The following is a 16,938-nucleotide window of genomic DNA, read 5'->3' on the forward strand; positions in this document are numbered from 1 at the left end:
CCCCCATGTACTACGTGCAGAAAATAGTTAAGCATTTGATAAATACACCCTTAAATGAATTAATGGCAATTCATTCCTCATTTAAATAGAAAATTTATGTAGTGATTGTTAAAGTGACCAAAACAATTCCATGATAATCGTAAGTCATGTCATTCACACCAAGTGCATATTAAAAGGAGAAATGATATTCTGTGGAAGTAATTATAACCGTCACAAAACTGATTCTACTGGTCATTCAAAGTTCAATTTTCTAGGTTTCTTAATTCTAATACCATTATTACTCCAGTGAAAAATTAACTTCTATTTCACACAGAATATTCATAATTTTATTGATCAGGCAAATTTCTTATTTATAATAAAATAAATACATAGCTAGAATACCATTTGGAGAAATTTCACAGTAGATTACTTTGTGAAGAATTAATGGTCTCTCTGTAAAGTCTGATAAATATCAATACCTTGCTCTTAACAGAAAAACCAAAGTATTTTAGTAATATACAGTGCAGTCCACTCACTTTTCTCTCAGTTTTAGCAATAAAAAATGTAAAATAAAATCTACCTTTGATGAAGCCACAATATATCAAATGTTGATTCTTAAAATCCACAAACATAATGTGGGTTTTAAGTCATTATAATTAAGCAAAGATCCTCAGAAATAGAGTTTATTAAATATAAACAGCATAGTCTTTCGGGCACCGTTTATGTTTTTCTCTTGCATCATACCAAGTTATATTATTATATATTATTATATTATATAATATATATTAATATATATTATATATTAATATGAGAATGTTTAATAAATGCAATGAATTTTTAGAACCTAAGGCTAAAGACCAAAAAGATTTAAAAAATATATTCATGCTTAGTAATAGGAGAAGAAGTAAAATCAAAAAGTAAACACCCATTCTTTCATTTTGTCTGGAAAAAAGCTGATTCTGAAACACTGACTGATTTGATCCAGTTATAACTCCAGAAAGGATCATCCATGTAAACTGTGATTCCTTTTAAAGAAGCCTAATTTGAAATCAATTAGTTATTTAAATGATTAAAAAGTAAAATCACCTTAACAATGTAGATTTTCCCTGTAAATTTTAGAATTAAAAAAACTCTTAGACTTCCAGAAAAGTTGTCCATGTAACCAATACAAAGCCTTCATTATTCCCCCTAAACCGTTTGAGACTAAACTGAAGAGGTGAAGCCCTTACAGGCCCTGAATATTTTACTGCAAACAAGGACACTCTCATAAGTAACCGTATTACAACCATCAGTAGCATGATACATTACTATTAACTAAAAATCATCCTATTCAGGTTTCACCAAATGTCACAATGTTTTTTATAGCAAAAACTCTAGTTCAGACTCACAAATTCATTTTGCTTTAATTGTCATGTCTCTTCAATCTCTTCTGGTCTCTTGATTCCTCAGTCTTTCCTTGACTCCTTTGACCTTGACACATTTGGAGATTACAAGGCATTTCCTTTGTAGAAGATCCCTCTGTTGGTGTTTGCCTGATTGTTGTCATATTAGTCTAGGTTGTTTATCGTGGCAGGAATCTTACAAAAGTAATGCTGTGTTCTCATTGCATCTTATCAGTTGGCACATGATTTAAATTTTTCCTACTATTAATGGTTTGTTTCAATGAGAGCAGGCACTCTTTTAATTTAATTAATTTTTTTATACAGCAGGTTCTTATTAGTCACCAATTTTATACACATCAGTGAATACATGTCAATCCCAGTCGCCCAATTCATCACACCACCATCCCCACCCCCCCATGGCTTTCCCCCCTTGGTGTCCATATGTTTGTTCTCTACATCTGTGTCTCAACTTCTGCCCTGCAAACCGGTTCATCTGCACCATTTTTCTAGGTTCCACATACATGCATTAATATACGATATATGTTTTTCTCTTTCTGACTTACTTCACTCTGTATGACAGTCTCTAGATCCATCCACGTCTCAACAAATGACCCAATTTCGTTCCTTTTTTAGGCTGAGTAATATTCCATTGTATATATGTACCACATCTTCTTTATCCATTCGTCCATCGATGGGCATTTACGTTGCTTCCATGACCTGGCTATTGTAAACAGTGCTGCAATGAACATTGGGGTGCATGTGTCTTTCTGAATTATGGTTTTCTCTGGGAATATGCCCAGTAGTGGGATTGCTGGATCATATGGTAATTCTATTTTTAGTTTTTTAAGGAAGCTCCATACTGTTCTCCATAGTGGCTGTATCAATTTACATTCCCACCAACAGTGCAAGAGGGTTCCCTTTTCTCCACACCCTCTCCAGCATTTGTCGTTTGTAGATTTTCTAATGATGCCCATTCTAACTGGTGTGCTGTGATATCTCATTGTAGTTTTGATTTGCATTTCTCTAATAATTAGTGATGTTGAGCAGCTTTTCATGTGCTTCTTGGCCATCTGTATGTCTTCTTTGGAGAAATGTCTATTTAGGTCTTCTGCCCATTTTTGGATTGGGTTGTTTGTTTCTTTAATATTGTGCTGCATGAGCTGTTTATATATTTTGGAGATTAATCCTTTGTCCGTTGATTCATTTGCGAATATTTTCTCCCATTCTGAGGGTTGTCTTTTCGTCTTGCTTATGGTTTCCTTTGCTGTGCAAAAGCTTTGAAGTTTCATTATGTCTCACTTGTTTATTTTTGTTTTTATTTCCATTACTCTAGGAGGTGGATCAAAAAAGATCTTGCTGTGATTTATGTCAGAGAGTGTTCTTCCTATGTTTTCCTCTAAGAGTTTTATAGTGTCCAGTCTTAAATTCAGGTCTCAAATCGATTTTGAGTTTATTTTGTGTATGGTGTTAGGTAGTGTTCTAATATCATTCCTTTACATGTAGCTGTCCAGTTTTCCCAGCACCACTTATTGAAGAGACTGTCTTTTCTCCATTGTATATCCTTGCCTCCTTTGTTAGAGATTAGTTGACCATAGGTGCGTGGGTTTATCTCTGGGCTTTCTATCTTGTTCCATTGATCTATGTTTCTGTTTTTGTGCCAGTACCATATTGTCTTGATTACTGTAGCTTTGTAGCATAGTCTGAAGTCAGGGGGTCTGATTCCTCCCGCTCCGTTTTTTTCCCTCAAGACTGCTTTGGCTATCTGGGGTCTTTTGTGTCTCCATACAAATTTTAAGATTTTTTTGTTCTAGTTCCATTAAAAAAGCCATTGGTAATTTGATAGGGCTTGTATTGAATCTGTAGATTGCTTTGGGTTGTATAGTCATTTTCACAATGTTGATTCTTCCAATCCAAGAACATGGTATATCTCTCCATCTGTTGGTATCATCTTTAATTCCTTTCATCAGTGTTTTATAGTTTTCTGCATATAGGTCTTTTGTCTCCTTAGGTAGGTTTATTCCTAGGTGTTTTATTCTTTTTGTTGCAATGGTAAATGGGAGTGTTTCCTTAATTTCTCTTTCAGATTTTTCATCATTAGTGTATAGGACTGCAAGAGGTTTCTGTGCATTAATTTTGTATCCTGCAACTTTACCAAATTCATTGATAGCTCTAGTAGTTTTCTGGTGGCATTTTTAGTATTCTCTATGTATAGTATCATGACATCTGCAAACAGTGACAGTTTTACTTGTCCTTTTCCAATTTGTATTCCTTTTATTTCTTTTTCTTCTCTGATTGCCATGGCTAGGACTTCCAAAACTATGTTGGATAATAGTGGTGACAGTGGACATCCTTGTCTTGCTTTCAGTTTTTCACCATTGAGAATGATGTTTGCTGTGGGTTTGTCATATATGGCCTTTATTATGTTGAGGTAGGTTCCCTCTATGCCCACTTTCCAGAGAGTTTTTATCATAAATGGGGGGTTTTGAATTTTGTCAAAAGCTTGTTCTGCATCTATTGAGATGATCATATGGTTTTTATTCTTCAACTTGTTAACATGGTGCATCACATTGATTGATTTGCGTATATTGAAGAATCCTTGCATCCCTGGGATAAATCCCATTTGATCATGGTGTATGATCCTTCTAATGTGTTGTTGGATTCTGTTTGCTAGTATTCTGTTGAGGATTTTTGCATCCATAATCATCAGTGATATTGGTCTGTAATTTTCTTTTTTTGTAGTATCTTTATCTGGTTTTGGTGTCAGGGTGATGGTGGCCTCATAGAATGAGTTTGGGAGTCTTCCTTCTTCCGCAATTTTTTGGAAGAGTTTGAGAAGGTTGGGTGTTAGCTCTTCTCTAAATGTTTGATAGAATTCACCTGTGAAGCCATCTGGTCCTGGATTTTTGTTTGTTGGAAGATTTTTTTTTTTTTTCTGGCTGCTTGGAGTTTATTTTCTACTCGGTGCAAGGCATAGGTTAGAGGGTGCTGGAAGTCTCTCATGTGGCTTGGATAGTAAAGAGTGGAGTTCTCTAAACTTCCTTTTTGGTGTTTTGCTGTTTTGATGTTAAAAACCCAACTGCTTCTGTTGGCTGCAGCCTGCCCACTCTCAGGGAGAGGAAGGAGGGGGCGCTCTGATCAGCCTAGCACCTTGGGAGGAAGCCTGGCAGCTGGTAGTGGCCACTCAGGACGGGGGCCTGTAGTTGGTTTGGCCAGGCTGGCCGCCAGGCTGCTGCTTCCCCATGGCTTCCTGAGCCAGGTCACAGGTGATCATGCCAGTGGAGGCCTGGGCTGGTTCTGAGTGCTCTGGGGACTCTAACACTGTGGCCATGAATGGGAGAGTGGACTTCCCGAAAAAGAAGCTAGCCCACAAGTGTCCCAGGTCAGCTCTGGGGAGACCGAGGTGGCGGGGGATGCCTTCCCCAGGGTACTCGGCACTTCCACAGGAGCTGTTACTGGAAGTGGAGCCCAGGTGGTGCCGGTAGTAGTTGTGGGTGGCCATGCACGAGCCGCTGGAGGGGATGGCTGCCATGCTCTTGCTTGTGGGCTGGTGACCCCGCATGGGCCTCGGTGCTCGATCACAGACGGCGGGGACTGGGGTGCTAGGCCACTGAGCCCATCTGTGCAGGAGACCGTGGCCGACGGCTCCATGACCCAGATGCGCGGGGGCCTGTTGGAAGATTTTTAATCACAGTTTCAATTTCATTACTTGTGATTGGTCTGTTCATATTTTCAATTTCTTCCTGGTTCAGTCTTGGAAGGTTATACCTTTCTAAGAATTTGTCCATTTCTTCCAGGTTGTCCATTTTATTGGCATAGAGTTGCTTGTAGTAGTCTCTTAGGATGCTTTGTATTTCTGCGGTGTCTGTTGTAACTTCTTTTTCATTTCTAATTGTATTGATTTGAGATTCCCTCTTTTTCTTGATGAGTCTGGCTAATGGTTTATCAATTTTGTTTAACTTCTCATAAAACTCAGCTTTTAGTTTTATTGATCTTTGCTGTTGTTTTCTTTGTATTTCATTTATTTCTGCTCTGATCTTTATGATTTCTTTCCTTCTGCTAACTTTGGGTTGTTTGTTCTTTCTCTAGTTCCTTTACGTGTAAGGTTAGATTGTTTATTTGAGTTTTTTCTTGAGGTAGGCTTGTATAGCTATAAACTTCCCTCTTAGAACTGCTTTTGCTGCATCCAATAGGTTTTGGGTCGTCGTGTTTTCATTGTCATTTGTCTCTAGGTATTTTTTGATTTCCTCTTTGACTTCTTCAGTGATCTCTTGGTTATTTAGTAATGTATTGTTTAGACTCCATGTGTTTGTCTTTTACTTTTTTTTCCCTGTAATTCATTTCTAATATCATAGCATTGTGGTCAGAAAAGATGCTTGGTATGATTTCAATTTTCTTAAATTTACTGAGGCTTGATTTGTGACTGAAGATCTGATCTATCCTGGAGAATGTTCCATGAGCACTTGAGAAAAATGTGTATTCTGTTGTTTTTGGATAGAATGTCCTATAAATATCAACTAAATCTATCTGGTCTATTGTGTCAATTAAAGCTTCTGTTTCCTTATTTATTTTCATTTTGGGTGATCTGTCCATTGGTGTAAGTGAGGTGTTAAAGTCCCCCACTACTATTGTGTTACTGTCGATTTCCTCTTTTATAGCTGTTAGCAGCTGCCTTATGTATTGAGGTGCTCCTATGTTGGGTGCATATATATTTATAATTGTTATATCTTCTTCTTGGATTGATCCCTTGATCATTATGTAGTGTCCTTCCTTGTCTCTTGTAACATTCTTTATTTTAAAGTCTATTTTATCTGATATGAGTATTGCTACTCCAGCTTTCTTTCGATTTCCATTGGCATGAAATATCTTTATCCATCCCCTCACTTTCAGTCTGTATGTGTCCCTAGGTCTGAAGTGGGTCTCTTGTAGACAGCATATATATGGGTCTTGTTTTTGTATCCATTCAGCAAGCCTGTGTCTTTTGGTTGGAGCATTTAATCCATTCACGTTTAAGATAAGTATCTATATGCATGTTCCTATGACCATTTTCTTAACTGTTTTGGGTTTGCTTTTGTAGGTCCTTTTCTTCTCTTGTGTTTCCCACTTAGAGAAGTTCCTTTAGCATTTGATGTAGAGCTGGTTTGGTGGTGCTGAATTCTCTTAGCTTTTGCTTTTCTGTAAAGCTGTTCATTTCTCCATCGAATCTGAATGAGATCCTTGCTGGGTAGAGTAATCTTGGTTGCAGGTTCTTCCCTTTCATCACTTTAAGTATATCATGCCACTCCCTTCTGGCTTGTAGAGTTTCTGCTGAGAAATCAGCTGTTAACCTTATGGGAGTTCCCTTGCATGTTATTTGTCATTTTTCCCTTGCTGCTTTCAATAATTTTTCTTTGTCTTTAATTTTTGCCAATTTGATTACTATATGTCTCAGCATGTTTCTCCTTGTGTTTATCCTGTATGGGACTCGCTGTGCTTCCTGGACTTGGGTGGCTATTTCCTTTCCCATGTTAGGGAAGTTTTCAACTCTAATCTCTTCAAATATTTTCTCGGGTCCTTTCTCTTTCTTTTCTCCTTCTGGGACCTCTATAATGCGAATGTTGTTGTGTTTAATGTAGTCCCAGAGGTCTCTTAGGCTGTCTTCATTTCTTTTCATTCTTTTCTTTTTATTCTGTTCTGAAGCAGTGAATTCCACCATTCTGTCTTCCAGGTCACGTATCTGTTCTTCTGCCTCAGTTATTCTGCTATTGATTCCTTCTAGTATAGTTTTCATTTCAGTTAATGTATTATTCATATCTGTTTGTTTGTTCTTTACTTCTTCTAGGTCTTTGTTAAACATTTCTTGCATCTTCTCGATCTTTGCCTCCATTGTTTTTCCGTGGTCCTGGATCATCTTCACTATCATTATTCTGAGTTCTTTTTCTGGAAGGTTGCCTATCTCTGCTTCACGTAGTTGTTTTTCTGGGGTTTTATCTTCTTCCTTCATCTGGTACATAGCCCTCTGCCTTTTCATCTTGTCTATCTTTCTGTGAATGTGGTTTTTGTTCGCAGGCTGCAGGATTGTAGTTCTTCTTGCTTCTGCTCTCTGCCCTCTAGTGGATGATGAGAGCAGGCACTCTTGACTAATTCCCAAATTTATAGGGAAAATTTTCAACATTTCATCATTGTGTATGGTATTTGCTCTAGGATATTTGGACCTACATAATTTGATATCTTTAAAAGATTATGAAATTTTCATTTAATTTATAGCATGCTAAGCATTTTTATCATGAAAGAATATTAGATTTTTCAAATACTTTTTTCCATGTATTAAGATCATTGTATAGTTTTTCTCCTTCATTCTGTTGATATGGTGATTAATATTGATGAAGTTTTCAAATGCTTAACTATATTTATATTACTGCAGTGATCCCAAAGGGTTGTGATCCATTGTCCTCTTTTATGTATTAAAAGAGAACACTTTGCTAATATTTTCTTTAGAATTTTTTGTATCTATATTTGTGAAAGAGATTGGTATGATTTTTTAAAAAATCTCCTTGTCAGGTTTTGATGTCAAAGTAATGCTTGCCTTATATAATGTTTGGAAGTTTCCCTCTTTTCCTTTTCTCTGGGAGAATGTGTATATGATTAGCAGCATTCACTTATGAGACCATGTGGCCTGGAATTTTTGTGAGAATTTTTAAATTACAGATACAAGTTACCTAAAATATATTAGACTGACTTCTAAGTTGAAAAAAAAAAGCAGACTTAGATGGAAGTAACTTAGTTAGTAAAGTATCCCATAAAACAAGAGTGAAGAAACTGAGAGAAAGAGGAAAGCAATGCAGATTTGCATAATCAAACTGTTAACTACTCTGAGAAGTAAGGGTTTTTGATTCCCTCGAACCTGGTAAGTAGGTGTGAAGAATGCATCTCAGAACTGTCTGCCTTAGTCCTGGAAATGAGAAATGTTCCTTATTAGCTCTTCTGCAACATTGGTCAAGGGTTGCTCCATGAGATGTTAACTTCCTCAAACTTGCACTTGTAATATATTTAGGAGCCTATAAAAAGATCAACCAAGTGGAGGTGAGGCAGGCCAGAAGAGTTTAAAACAAACAATTTTTAGATTTTTCTATCTTGTGTCCATTTTGCTATAGTACAACCAAAAGAACAAACTTTTGGTATTGTTAATTTTCTGTTGTCTGTTCTTATGGCATTTCATTAATTTCAGCTTTTACTTTTATTATTGTCTCCTTTCCATTTCATCGTGTTTAATTTTCATTTTTCTCATTTTTTGACACAGATAACTAGATCTGATTTTTGGTTCTTTTTGTTCTCATTCAGTAAAGGGTATAAAATTCCCTCTAATCCTCCATTAGTGTTGACCCTTCTATTTTAATGTGTTTGTTTTAACCATCATACTTTTCAAAATACTTTCTATTTTCCATTATGATTTCCTTGTTGACTGATGACTTTTTATTTCAGGGTGTATAACTTAATTTACAGTGTTTTGGGTATTTCCTAGTTATATTTTGCTTCTGGGTTCAACTTTATACCATTTTGGTAAAATAACATACTCTATATAATTTATTTAACATCTGTTGAGGCCCAGCATTTGGTCAATTTTGGTAAATGTTCCAGTGCTCTTGAAAAAGAGTATGCATTCTGCAGTTGCTTGGTGTAATGTCTTATATGTGTCAATTAGGTCAATGTGATTAATTTTGATCCTCAAATCTTTTATATTCTTAATAAATCTTTTGTCTATTTGATCCCTCAATTCTAGAAATAAAGAAGTGTTAAGTTTTCCAGTATGACTCTGGGTTTGTCTCCTCTTTATAATCTACATCAATTTGTCTGCATTTTAAAATTAAAACTGTTATTAGGCACATAAAATTTTAAGACCCTTCTGCCATTATCACATATCCCTCTTTATCACTATTTTTTTGGGTTAAAGTCTACTTTTATATGCTATTAATGTAGCTATATCATCTTTTTTTGGTTGATATTTGCATGTTTTTTACTTTCAATATTCCTATATTTTTGTATTTAAAGTGTGTCTATTGTAAGCAGCATATGACTGAATTTTAAAAATCTGACAATCTTTGTCTTTTATTTGAAATATATATTTGCATTTATTGTAGTTACTAGTATGTTTGTGTTTAAATGTAATATCTTACTATATTTTTGCTGTTTGATCCACTTGATTTGTATTCTGTTTTACCTCCATTATCTTTTTTTGCATTAACCTTAGATATCAGTTATTTCCTCTACTATCATGATTTTTTAACTTTCCTTAACAACCTTTAATGATTATACAAGAGATTATATGTCATATCCCTGATTTATTCCAATTTAATATATAAATAGGTAATTTTATCACTTCTCAGACAAAGACACAAACATTTTACTCCCATTTGTCCCTTTCCCCTTCTTAAAAATTATTTTGTGTATTTAAAATTTTTAATAATCACTAGGGAGCCGAAATAAGGTATTCCTAGTTTGCTTTACTTGAATTTCTGAATCTCAAAATTGTGATATAATAAGTTGTTTTTGAGTTTCGTTTCATTTGTTTTTTTTAATGCATCAATATCTAACTAGCACAGTTTTTGATATCAAAAGTGGCATGATGCCATAGCAGAAATCTGAAGCATGGGACATTGAGTTTGAGACTCAGCAATAAGGAGGAGCTGGAAGGGCCTCCAGGAGACTTAGTGAATGCTGGAAGGTCCTCAAGGAATTTCTTTGTGAATCTGAATGCAGTGTGAAAATTGTTATCACTAATAAGACATAAGGGATCATGACAAAAATGTCCATACCCTTTGTTCTATTGATGTCTACAAGGACTACATTACAATTTCATTTAATTAACTGATACTTATGAAACTGAACTTATTTTTAGTATCAAATCAGAATGTACATTAGGCCTTGATCAGTATGAAGAAAATATAACCCTAAATTGTCCATTAGCTCTATGGTATAATTTCAAGTTTGTCAATAATTTGTTCAAACTTATAATTATTAACATTATATCTCATTCAAATTTCTACCTTTTAGTTTTCCCTTAAAGAATTGAGACCTTATAATAGCATGAAGTTAATAAAAATAATGAAAGAGGTTACTGAAATAATTGGCTCTTTAAAATCACTTTTATATATATTTCATACTTTAGAAATGTTCCATCTTAGAAAATGGAACTTGAAACTCCTCTTAAATTAGACAAACATTTTTAAATTGTTCTTTTGCAAGCACAATTTGAACACTTTTTAATTTTTTACTGACATTGGTTTCCTTTTAAGAAATGAATAGATTCAGGTAAATACATTAAGAAGATAATAAAAACACAGACAATTGCTTCACTGACTCCTCACTGTACAGTGGAAAAGTAGTGTCTTGATAAATAAGATAAAAGTAAACAAAATTATAAAAGCAATAGAATTATTTTTAAAAAGTGAAGAAGAAAGTATTGCTTCAAAAGAAAAAGGGACTCAAAATTTTAAGTGCGGAGTCTATTAAAAATTTTAGAGGAATTGTTTAGGAAAGGAATTATGCTTTAAAAAATTAGGTATCTTCCACTATCTAAACAAATTTTATGTTTTTCTCTGTTGAATAACTAAATGGTAAGGCAACTTTCTGACCTTTTCCCACTCCTTAAGTTTCACTTGTTTAGTGACTGTGAAGCAGAAATTTTAATTAAGCTAATCAAAGGGCAGTTTGTGATGATGAATTTTGTTTACAGAAAAACTAGTGAAGCTGCACTGGTCAGAAAATGAATCGCTGTCTAGAAAAAAATTAGTCAATAGGACAGATTTCTCTGTTGACAATATGCAGAACATCTTTCAATAATTAAAGCTTCTTTCCATTTCAGAAGATTTTACATTTCTGCCATCTGTTTGGAGTAGACATAATGTTGATGTCTAATCAGCTCATGCACAGCTTTTTTCACTTGTAGATTTCTCTGAGTCATAAAGTGTCTTTAGTTAACAGATAAATGGTTCACTGACTGTTCAGACATTAGGCTACGGGAGCACTTCTCAGAAGAGACTTTGGCAACTTTTGATAGTCATAATTGCTGTTAGCCAAATCGTCCCATTTCCCCCCACTGCCCCACCTTTCAGGCCCATAGTAGGATTGCACTCCTGGCTCTTACCAAGTTGGAAATAGCTTGGTGCCTAGTTTTGACCAATGAGTCATAAGCATTTAATTGCTGAAGCCAGAACTTAGTATTTACTTACAAAAACATGGACTCTTAGAGCCTTCCCCTTTTCTCTGACATATAAGCCAATATCACATACGTAGGCAGCCACTCCATCATCCTGAGTTCCTGAGTGATTGCAATAAGCAAGGTCCATGATAGACGTAGAGTATAAACAGGAAGTAAATTTTTGTTGCTTTATGCCTCTCAGATACTAGGGGTTGTTTGTTACTGCAGTAAACCTCAGCTTTAGCCCACATCCCCCATGATTTTCAAATTGAGTTTCTCTCTCTAAGAGTATAGTACTTTGTTTTGCAAAGACACAGTAACATACTGTGTGTGTGTGTGTGTGTGTGTGTGTGTGTGTGTGTGTGTGTGTGTGTGTGTGTGTGTGTGTGTGTGTGGGGTATGCGGGCCTCTCAGTGTTGTGGTCTCTCCCGTTGTGGAGCACAGGTTCCGGACGCGCAGGCTCAGCGGCCATGGCTCACAGGCCCAGCCGCTCCGCTGCATGTGGAATCTTCCCAGACCGGGGCACGAACCCGTGTCCCCTGCATCGGCAGGCGGACTCTCAACCACTGCGCCACCAGGGAAGCCCGTAACATACTGTTTTGATGGAGAGATATTTTATGCCAAGGGCTCCAATTTCAGGTGAATTTACTGTCCAAAAAGCATCTATATATTTTTACTGACATTTCTTCAGCTTCTTGTTTCCTTGCACCAAGAACAAGTTAAATTTTTGAATGACAGGCTTAGTGCAGTCTTGCTTTAAGAGTGGTCTACCATCAACAGCACCACAATTAGTGAGTTTGCTTATTAAAATCCAGATTCCCCCAAACCTACAACAGATTTATTGAATCTGAGTCTCAGGAGAGTTAAAACTGTACAGAAAATCAGCATTTTAAACAAGTTCTCCAGCTGTTTCTGGCATATATCAGTGTTTGAGAATCACAGCATTACAGAACATTTTTTATACAAAAAAAGATCACATTTATCTAGAGCACTAAAGTATCAACCAACTCATGTATAATTTTTAGTATTAAGAGGACTGGTGACTGATTAACTTACAAAATTGGGTTAATAAATAATATTTTAGATGCCAAATGCTCTATTAATCTTTTTTGTTGGGTTTTTTTTTTTTTCGGTACGCGGGCCTCTCACTGTTGTGGCCTCTCTCGTTACGGAGCACAGGCTCCGGATGCGCAGGCTCAGCAGCCATGGCTCATGGGCCCAGGCGCTCCGCGGCATGTGGGATCTTCCCGGACCGGGGCACGAACCCATGTCCCCTGCATCGGCAGGCGGACTCTCAACCATTGCGCCACCAGGGAAGCCCCCTATTAATCTTTTTCATATTCCTGAAAGCTGGGAATAGTTTCTGTGTCTGATTTAACTTTTTGCTTATAGGCTAATCGTTAAATTGTACTGTCTTTCTGTATGCAAATAATTCAAAATGGTGACCATGCAGAGTTTACAAAAACATATAGTCGATCTGTTGTAGAGTGACTATTCAGGTTTTCTTCACCTATGAGTTATCTCATTCTCAAGACAATTCTATCATTTTCTTTGTATGAGATATATCATCACCCTCCATTCTCAGAGCTATTTTAAGGACTACAGTATGATGCCTCATTCAAATTGATATTGGTCTACCGTAGCAAAGTCTGAGAAACTATCTTGTTTCTTGTAAAAATGAAGTTATGATTCTATCATAACTGTATTACACGTGCACAAACAGAATCTACATTACTGGCACCTTGATGTCCATTGGTCTCAAAGTCATAATTATCAACTAGTATGAGATTGAGTACTAGAAATTTATTGGTGGGGAAAACAAATGTTTGTGCAGATATATTTTTGAAGTTTGGTTAGAATGTTGTGATGGACACAGATATAGTCTGTTTACATATGTTACATATTGCCATTCTAAGACATTTTAAAGAGAAGTAATCAATAAGTGAATCTATTTAAGTGAATCTAGGGAAAAAAATCCTCATCAAGGATACTGCTTTTATAAATATCCCCCAAAATAACCATCCAGGTGAAGTTGTCATCTACTCTTGTGTAACAACATCATAGTTAACACTATTTTTTAATCCTTGAAATAGTTATCTCACATATTCTTCATAATGACCCTATGAGATGTGTACTATTTCTGTCTGCATTTTATAGATAGGCAAACTGCATTTTATAGATAGGCAAACTGAGATTTGGAGACGTTAAGCACATTTGCCAATTAGTTTATTTTTTTACTGTTCAGCTTAGTGTGTGGTTCTTCCCTAACCAAATTGTAAACTGAAAGAATTATTCAACAGCTGGATGATCACTGATGATGTATATTGGCAGTTTTAATGTCACATTAAATACATAAAAGTTATACACTTTTTCTACACAAGCAAACTGTACAGATATATCTCAGATAAAAATAAGTAAAGAAACGTAACTCTAGCCAGTCTTATAAGAACATTGATCACACAGTATGAATTTATTTTTTGATGATGATAAATTTTTCTTGACATTAAAAAATATACATATAGAATTTCTGGCATGTACCAGACTATGATTATGTGCTAGATATACATCAGTGAACAGCACAGCAGTCTTTCCCTCAATGATTTTGTATTCTAAGGGGACAGTGATCAGCGAAGGCAGACATCAATATTCAACATAACTAATAATATCTATTGCATGTTACAAAATGATAAAACTATGAAAAAGAAGAAAAGCAGAGCGGAGTATACTGAATTAGGAATACTGTGGGTGAGTGGTGAGTGTTCCAGAAAATACCACTGACAGTGAACATTGAGCAAAGACTTGACACAGGCAAGGAGGAATTAGTTCTACAAAAATGTTAACTATTTGGTCCTGTCAAAATTAATAAGGCTTATTTAAAGATATTTAAGGACTACCATCTATTTCACGAATTCCCATATGCATTTCCCCCACAATTTAACCTCTCTAAAATGAGTACATATTACCAAAGTTTGTGGTTTGCAAGATTACAATTCCTAACAGGCAAGGGCCTAACATAACTTGGTTGCGTGAAAAATTCGGTTGACACTTTGTGACAAGATTAAGAAAGAGTCATCGTGAAAGTATCCTAGATTCCCTAAAATATAGGTATATGAATCTAATTCGTGTGAATTGATACCATAGCACAGAAGTAAAAAGTAAAAAAGCAGTAAAAAGTAAAGAAGCTTTGAAGCTAGATCTAAGGGTTTAAATTCTAGCTCGACCATTGATTTGTTTCGTGATTACTGCCAAGTTCTTTAATGTCTCTGTACCTATTTGCCTATTAATGGAATGCAAAATGTTTATAATGTTTTCACTTTTTAAGTGTTTCCAGGAAACAATGCTGCCAACATGACTTGAACAGTAATGGATAACTGTATTAGGACAGGCTGCATTATTTCTTAAATTAATCACAAGGTGCAATTTCTCTGACAACTCATAAAACAGAGTAAAAAATAAAAGTCTCATAGAGAGGTGTTACTACTCCTAGTGATTTCTGTCTCCTTCCTTACACTGTTTTCTCCAAATAACCAGGAAACAGGTAGAATTTTGTTGCCCACATAAAGTGTCATTAATTATATTCATAAAACAGTGCAAGTGCTGTCTGTATATTCAGTCTATTTCAGTCTATGAAAATCTGATTTGAAAATTATCAACTTGCAAACTGAGATAACTTTTTAAAGGATGCATCACAAATTTTCTTTAAGTAAATAATTTTCTCCTTCAACATTTAAATTAGAATTCATTTTCTCTCATGATTCCACCTCAACCGTTTTTTCAGGTACCTGTTCACAGACATAAGGATTTTATCAACAATATAGATTTCCTCAGCTATGACACGGAGATACACAACTTACAGGTGATCAAGTTAAGAGCTGCCCTAGAGCTGAGTTCTGTGTTGTACACCCCTCACTAATAATAACAACAGAAAATAAACACCGACCTTAGATATGGCACGCTCAGATCCAGGGTATGACGTTAGACGGGCGACGTGACAGATGACGTCAGACGTGCGGATCTGACAGACGACGTCCGACGTGACGACCTGACGGAGGACGTCGGACATGCGCACTTGACAGACAAGTGGGCCGCGCGCCTTCCGGGGGTGACTGCGGGAGCGTAGACCGGAGAGGCGAGCTGGGGCAGCAGAGCAGAGACGCGCTGGCAGATATGCTGTAAGCGACGTGGTCTCAGGAGCCTACCCCACGGCGCTCTGTCCGGAATAAGGTGAGGGTACATGTATGGGCTGCAGGAGCCACTGAAAGCTGTCAGAACCACGGAGGGTGGGGGAAGGCTGCGAAAGGAAACCTAAAGAGCCGCTTTCTTTTGGAAGCTACCAGCCATTTCGGGTCTTTTTTTTTTTTTTTCTGCGGTACGCGGGCCTCCCACTGCCGCGGCCTCTCCCGTTGCGGAGCAACAGGCTCCGGACGCGCAGGCCCAGCAGCCATGGCTCACGGGCCCAGCCGCTCCGCGGCATGTGGGATCTTCCCGGACCGGGGCACGAACCCGTGTTCCCTGAATCGGCAGGCGGACTCTCAACCACTGCGCCACAAGGGAAGCCCCATTTCAGGTCTTTGAGAGCTGAGGAGGGTTAAAGTATAAGCCACAGAGGGAAGGAGGGAGGGAGGGATGGAGGGAAAAGGACATACTATAAACAAAAGAAGGATAAAGAGCACACAGCAACTGAGTAGTGGTTGGTGCCGTTTAACTGAAATGCAGAGAGTGGAGGAGGAACAGTTTTGAGGGTAAAGAGTTTGGATTTGGACATGTTATATTTCAGAAGTAAGGAGTGATATTAAAATAACAGCTGAGGGGCTTCCCTGGTGGCGCAGTGGTTGGGAGTCCGCCTGCCGATGCAGGGGACATGGGTTCGTGCCCCGGTCCGGGAAGATCCCACATGCCGCGGAGTGGCTAGGCCCGTGAGCCACGGCCGCTGAGCCTGCGCATCCGGAGCCTGTGCTCTGCAACGGGAGAGGCCACAACAGTGAGAGGCCCGCGTACTGAAAATAATAATAATAAAATAATAATAATTAACAGTTGATATTCTCATAGGAACCTGTTGAAGAGGTATTTTTCTAAACAGAACAAATATGATTCAGTGTACGTAATTGACGTGTACCGGTGCTGGAGTTTCCTACTGGAAATCTTGGTGTTGTAAGTGAGTAGGCACTATGTTGTATGAGTGAGAAACTCAGAAAAGAGATCAGGACTGAAACAACAAAAATATGTGTGGGTCTTTGGAAGGAAACCACTGCTTTGGCAACATGGAGGTCTCTGGTGACTTTGACAAGAGTAGTTTCAATAGTGAACTGGAGTTTAGGCACTTGGCTGAAGAAGGTAAAGGGGAGTACAAGAGATAAGAGTGCAGAGGCAGTCACGTTAGGCAATTTGATCAAGAAGAGTTAA

The 16,938-nt window shown here is 37.1% G+C and overlaps 1 protein-coding gene across 1 annotated transcript; it reads right to left on the minus strand.

Moving 5' to 3' along the window:
- Positions 1–4,525: 4,525 nt before the first annotated feature.
- Positions 4,526–15,598, minus strand: LOC101276276 (pancreatic progenitor cell differentiation and proliferation factor-like). Its single transcript, XM_033400246.2, has 2 exons — positions 15,476–15,598; positions 4,526–5,028 (listed from the first exon to the last, which is right to left on the minus strand). Exons 1-2 carry the CDS (start codon positions 15,596–15,598, stop codon positions 4,543–4,545), a joined length of 609 nt encoding a protein of 202 aa, XP_033256137.2. The 3' UTR covers positions 4,526–4,542.
- Between the last annotated feature and the right edge of the window lie 1,340 nt (positions 15,599–16,938).

The sequence above is a fragment of the Orcinus orca genome, chromosome 7 (assembly GCF_937001465.1).
Source record: "Orcinus orca chromosome 7, mOrcOrc1.1, whole genome shotgun sequence".
Taxonomy (NCBI): domain Eukaryota; kingdom Metazoa; phylum Chordata; class Mammalia; order Artiodactyla; family Delphinidae; genus Orcinus; species Orcinus orca.

Coding starts and splice junctions, on each gene's coding strand:
- LOC101276276 (XM_033400246.2), bottom strand. CDS start 15,598: ATGTCCGACGTCCTCCGTCAGGTCGTCACGTCGGACGTCGTCTGTCAG. Junction 5,029..15,475: donor CTGAGCGTGCCATATCTAAG/GTCGGTGTTTAT, acceptor ATCTTCCAACAG/GCCCCCGCGCATCTGGGTCA.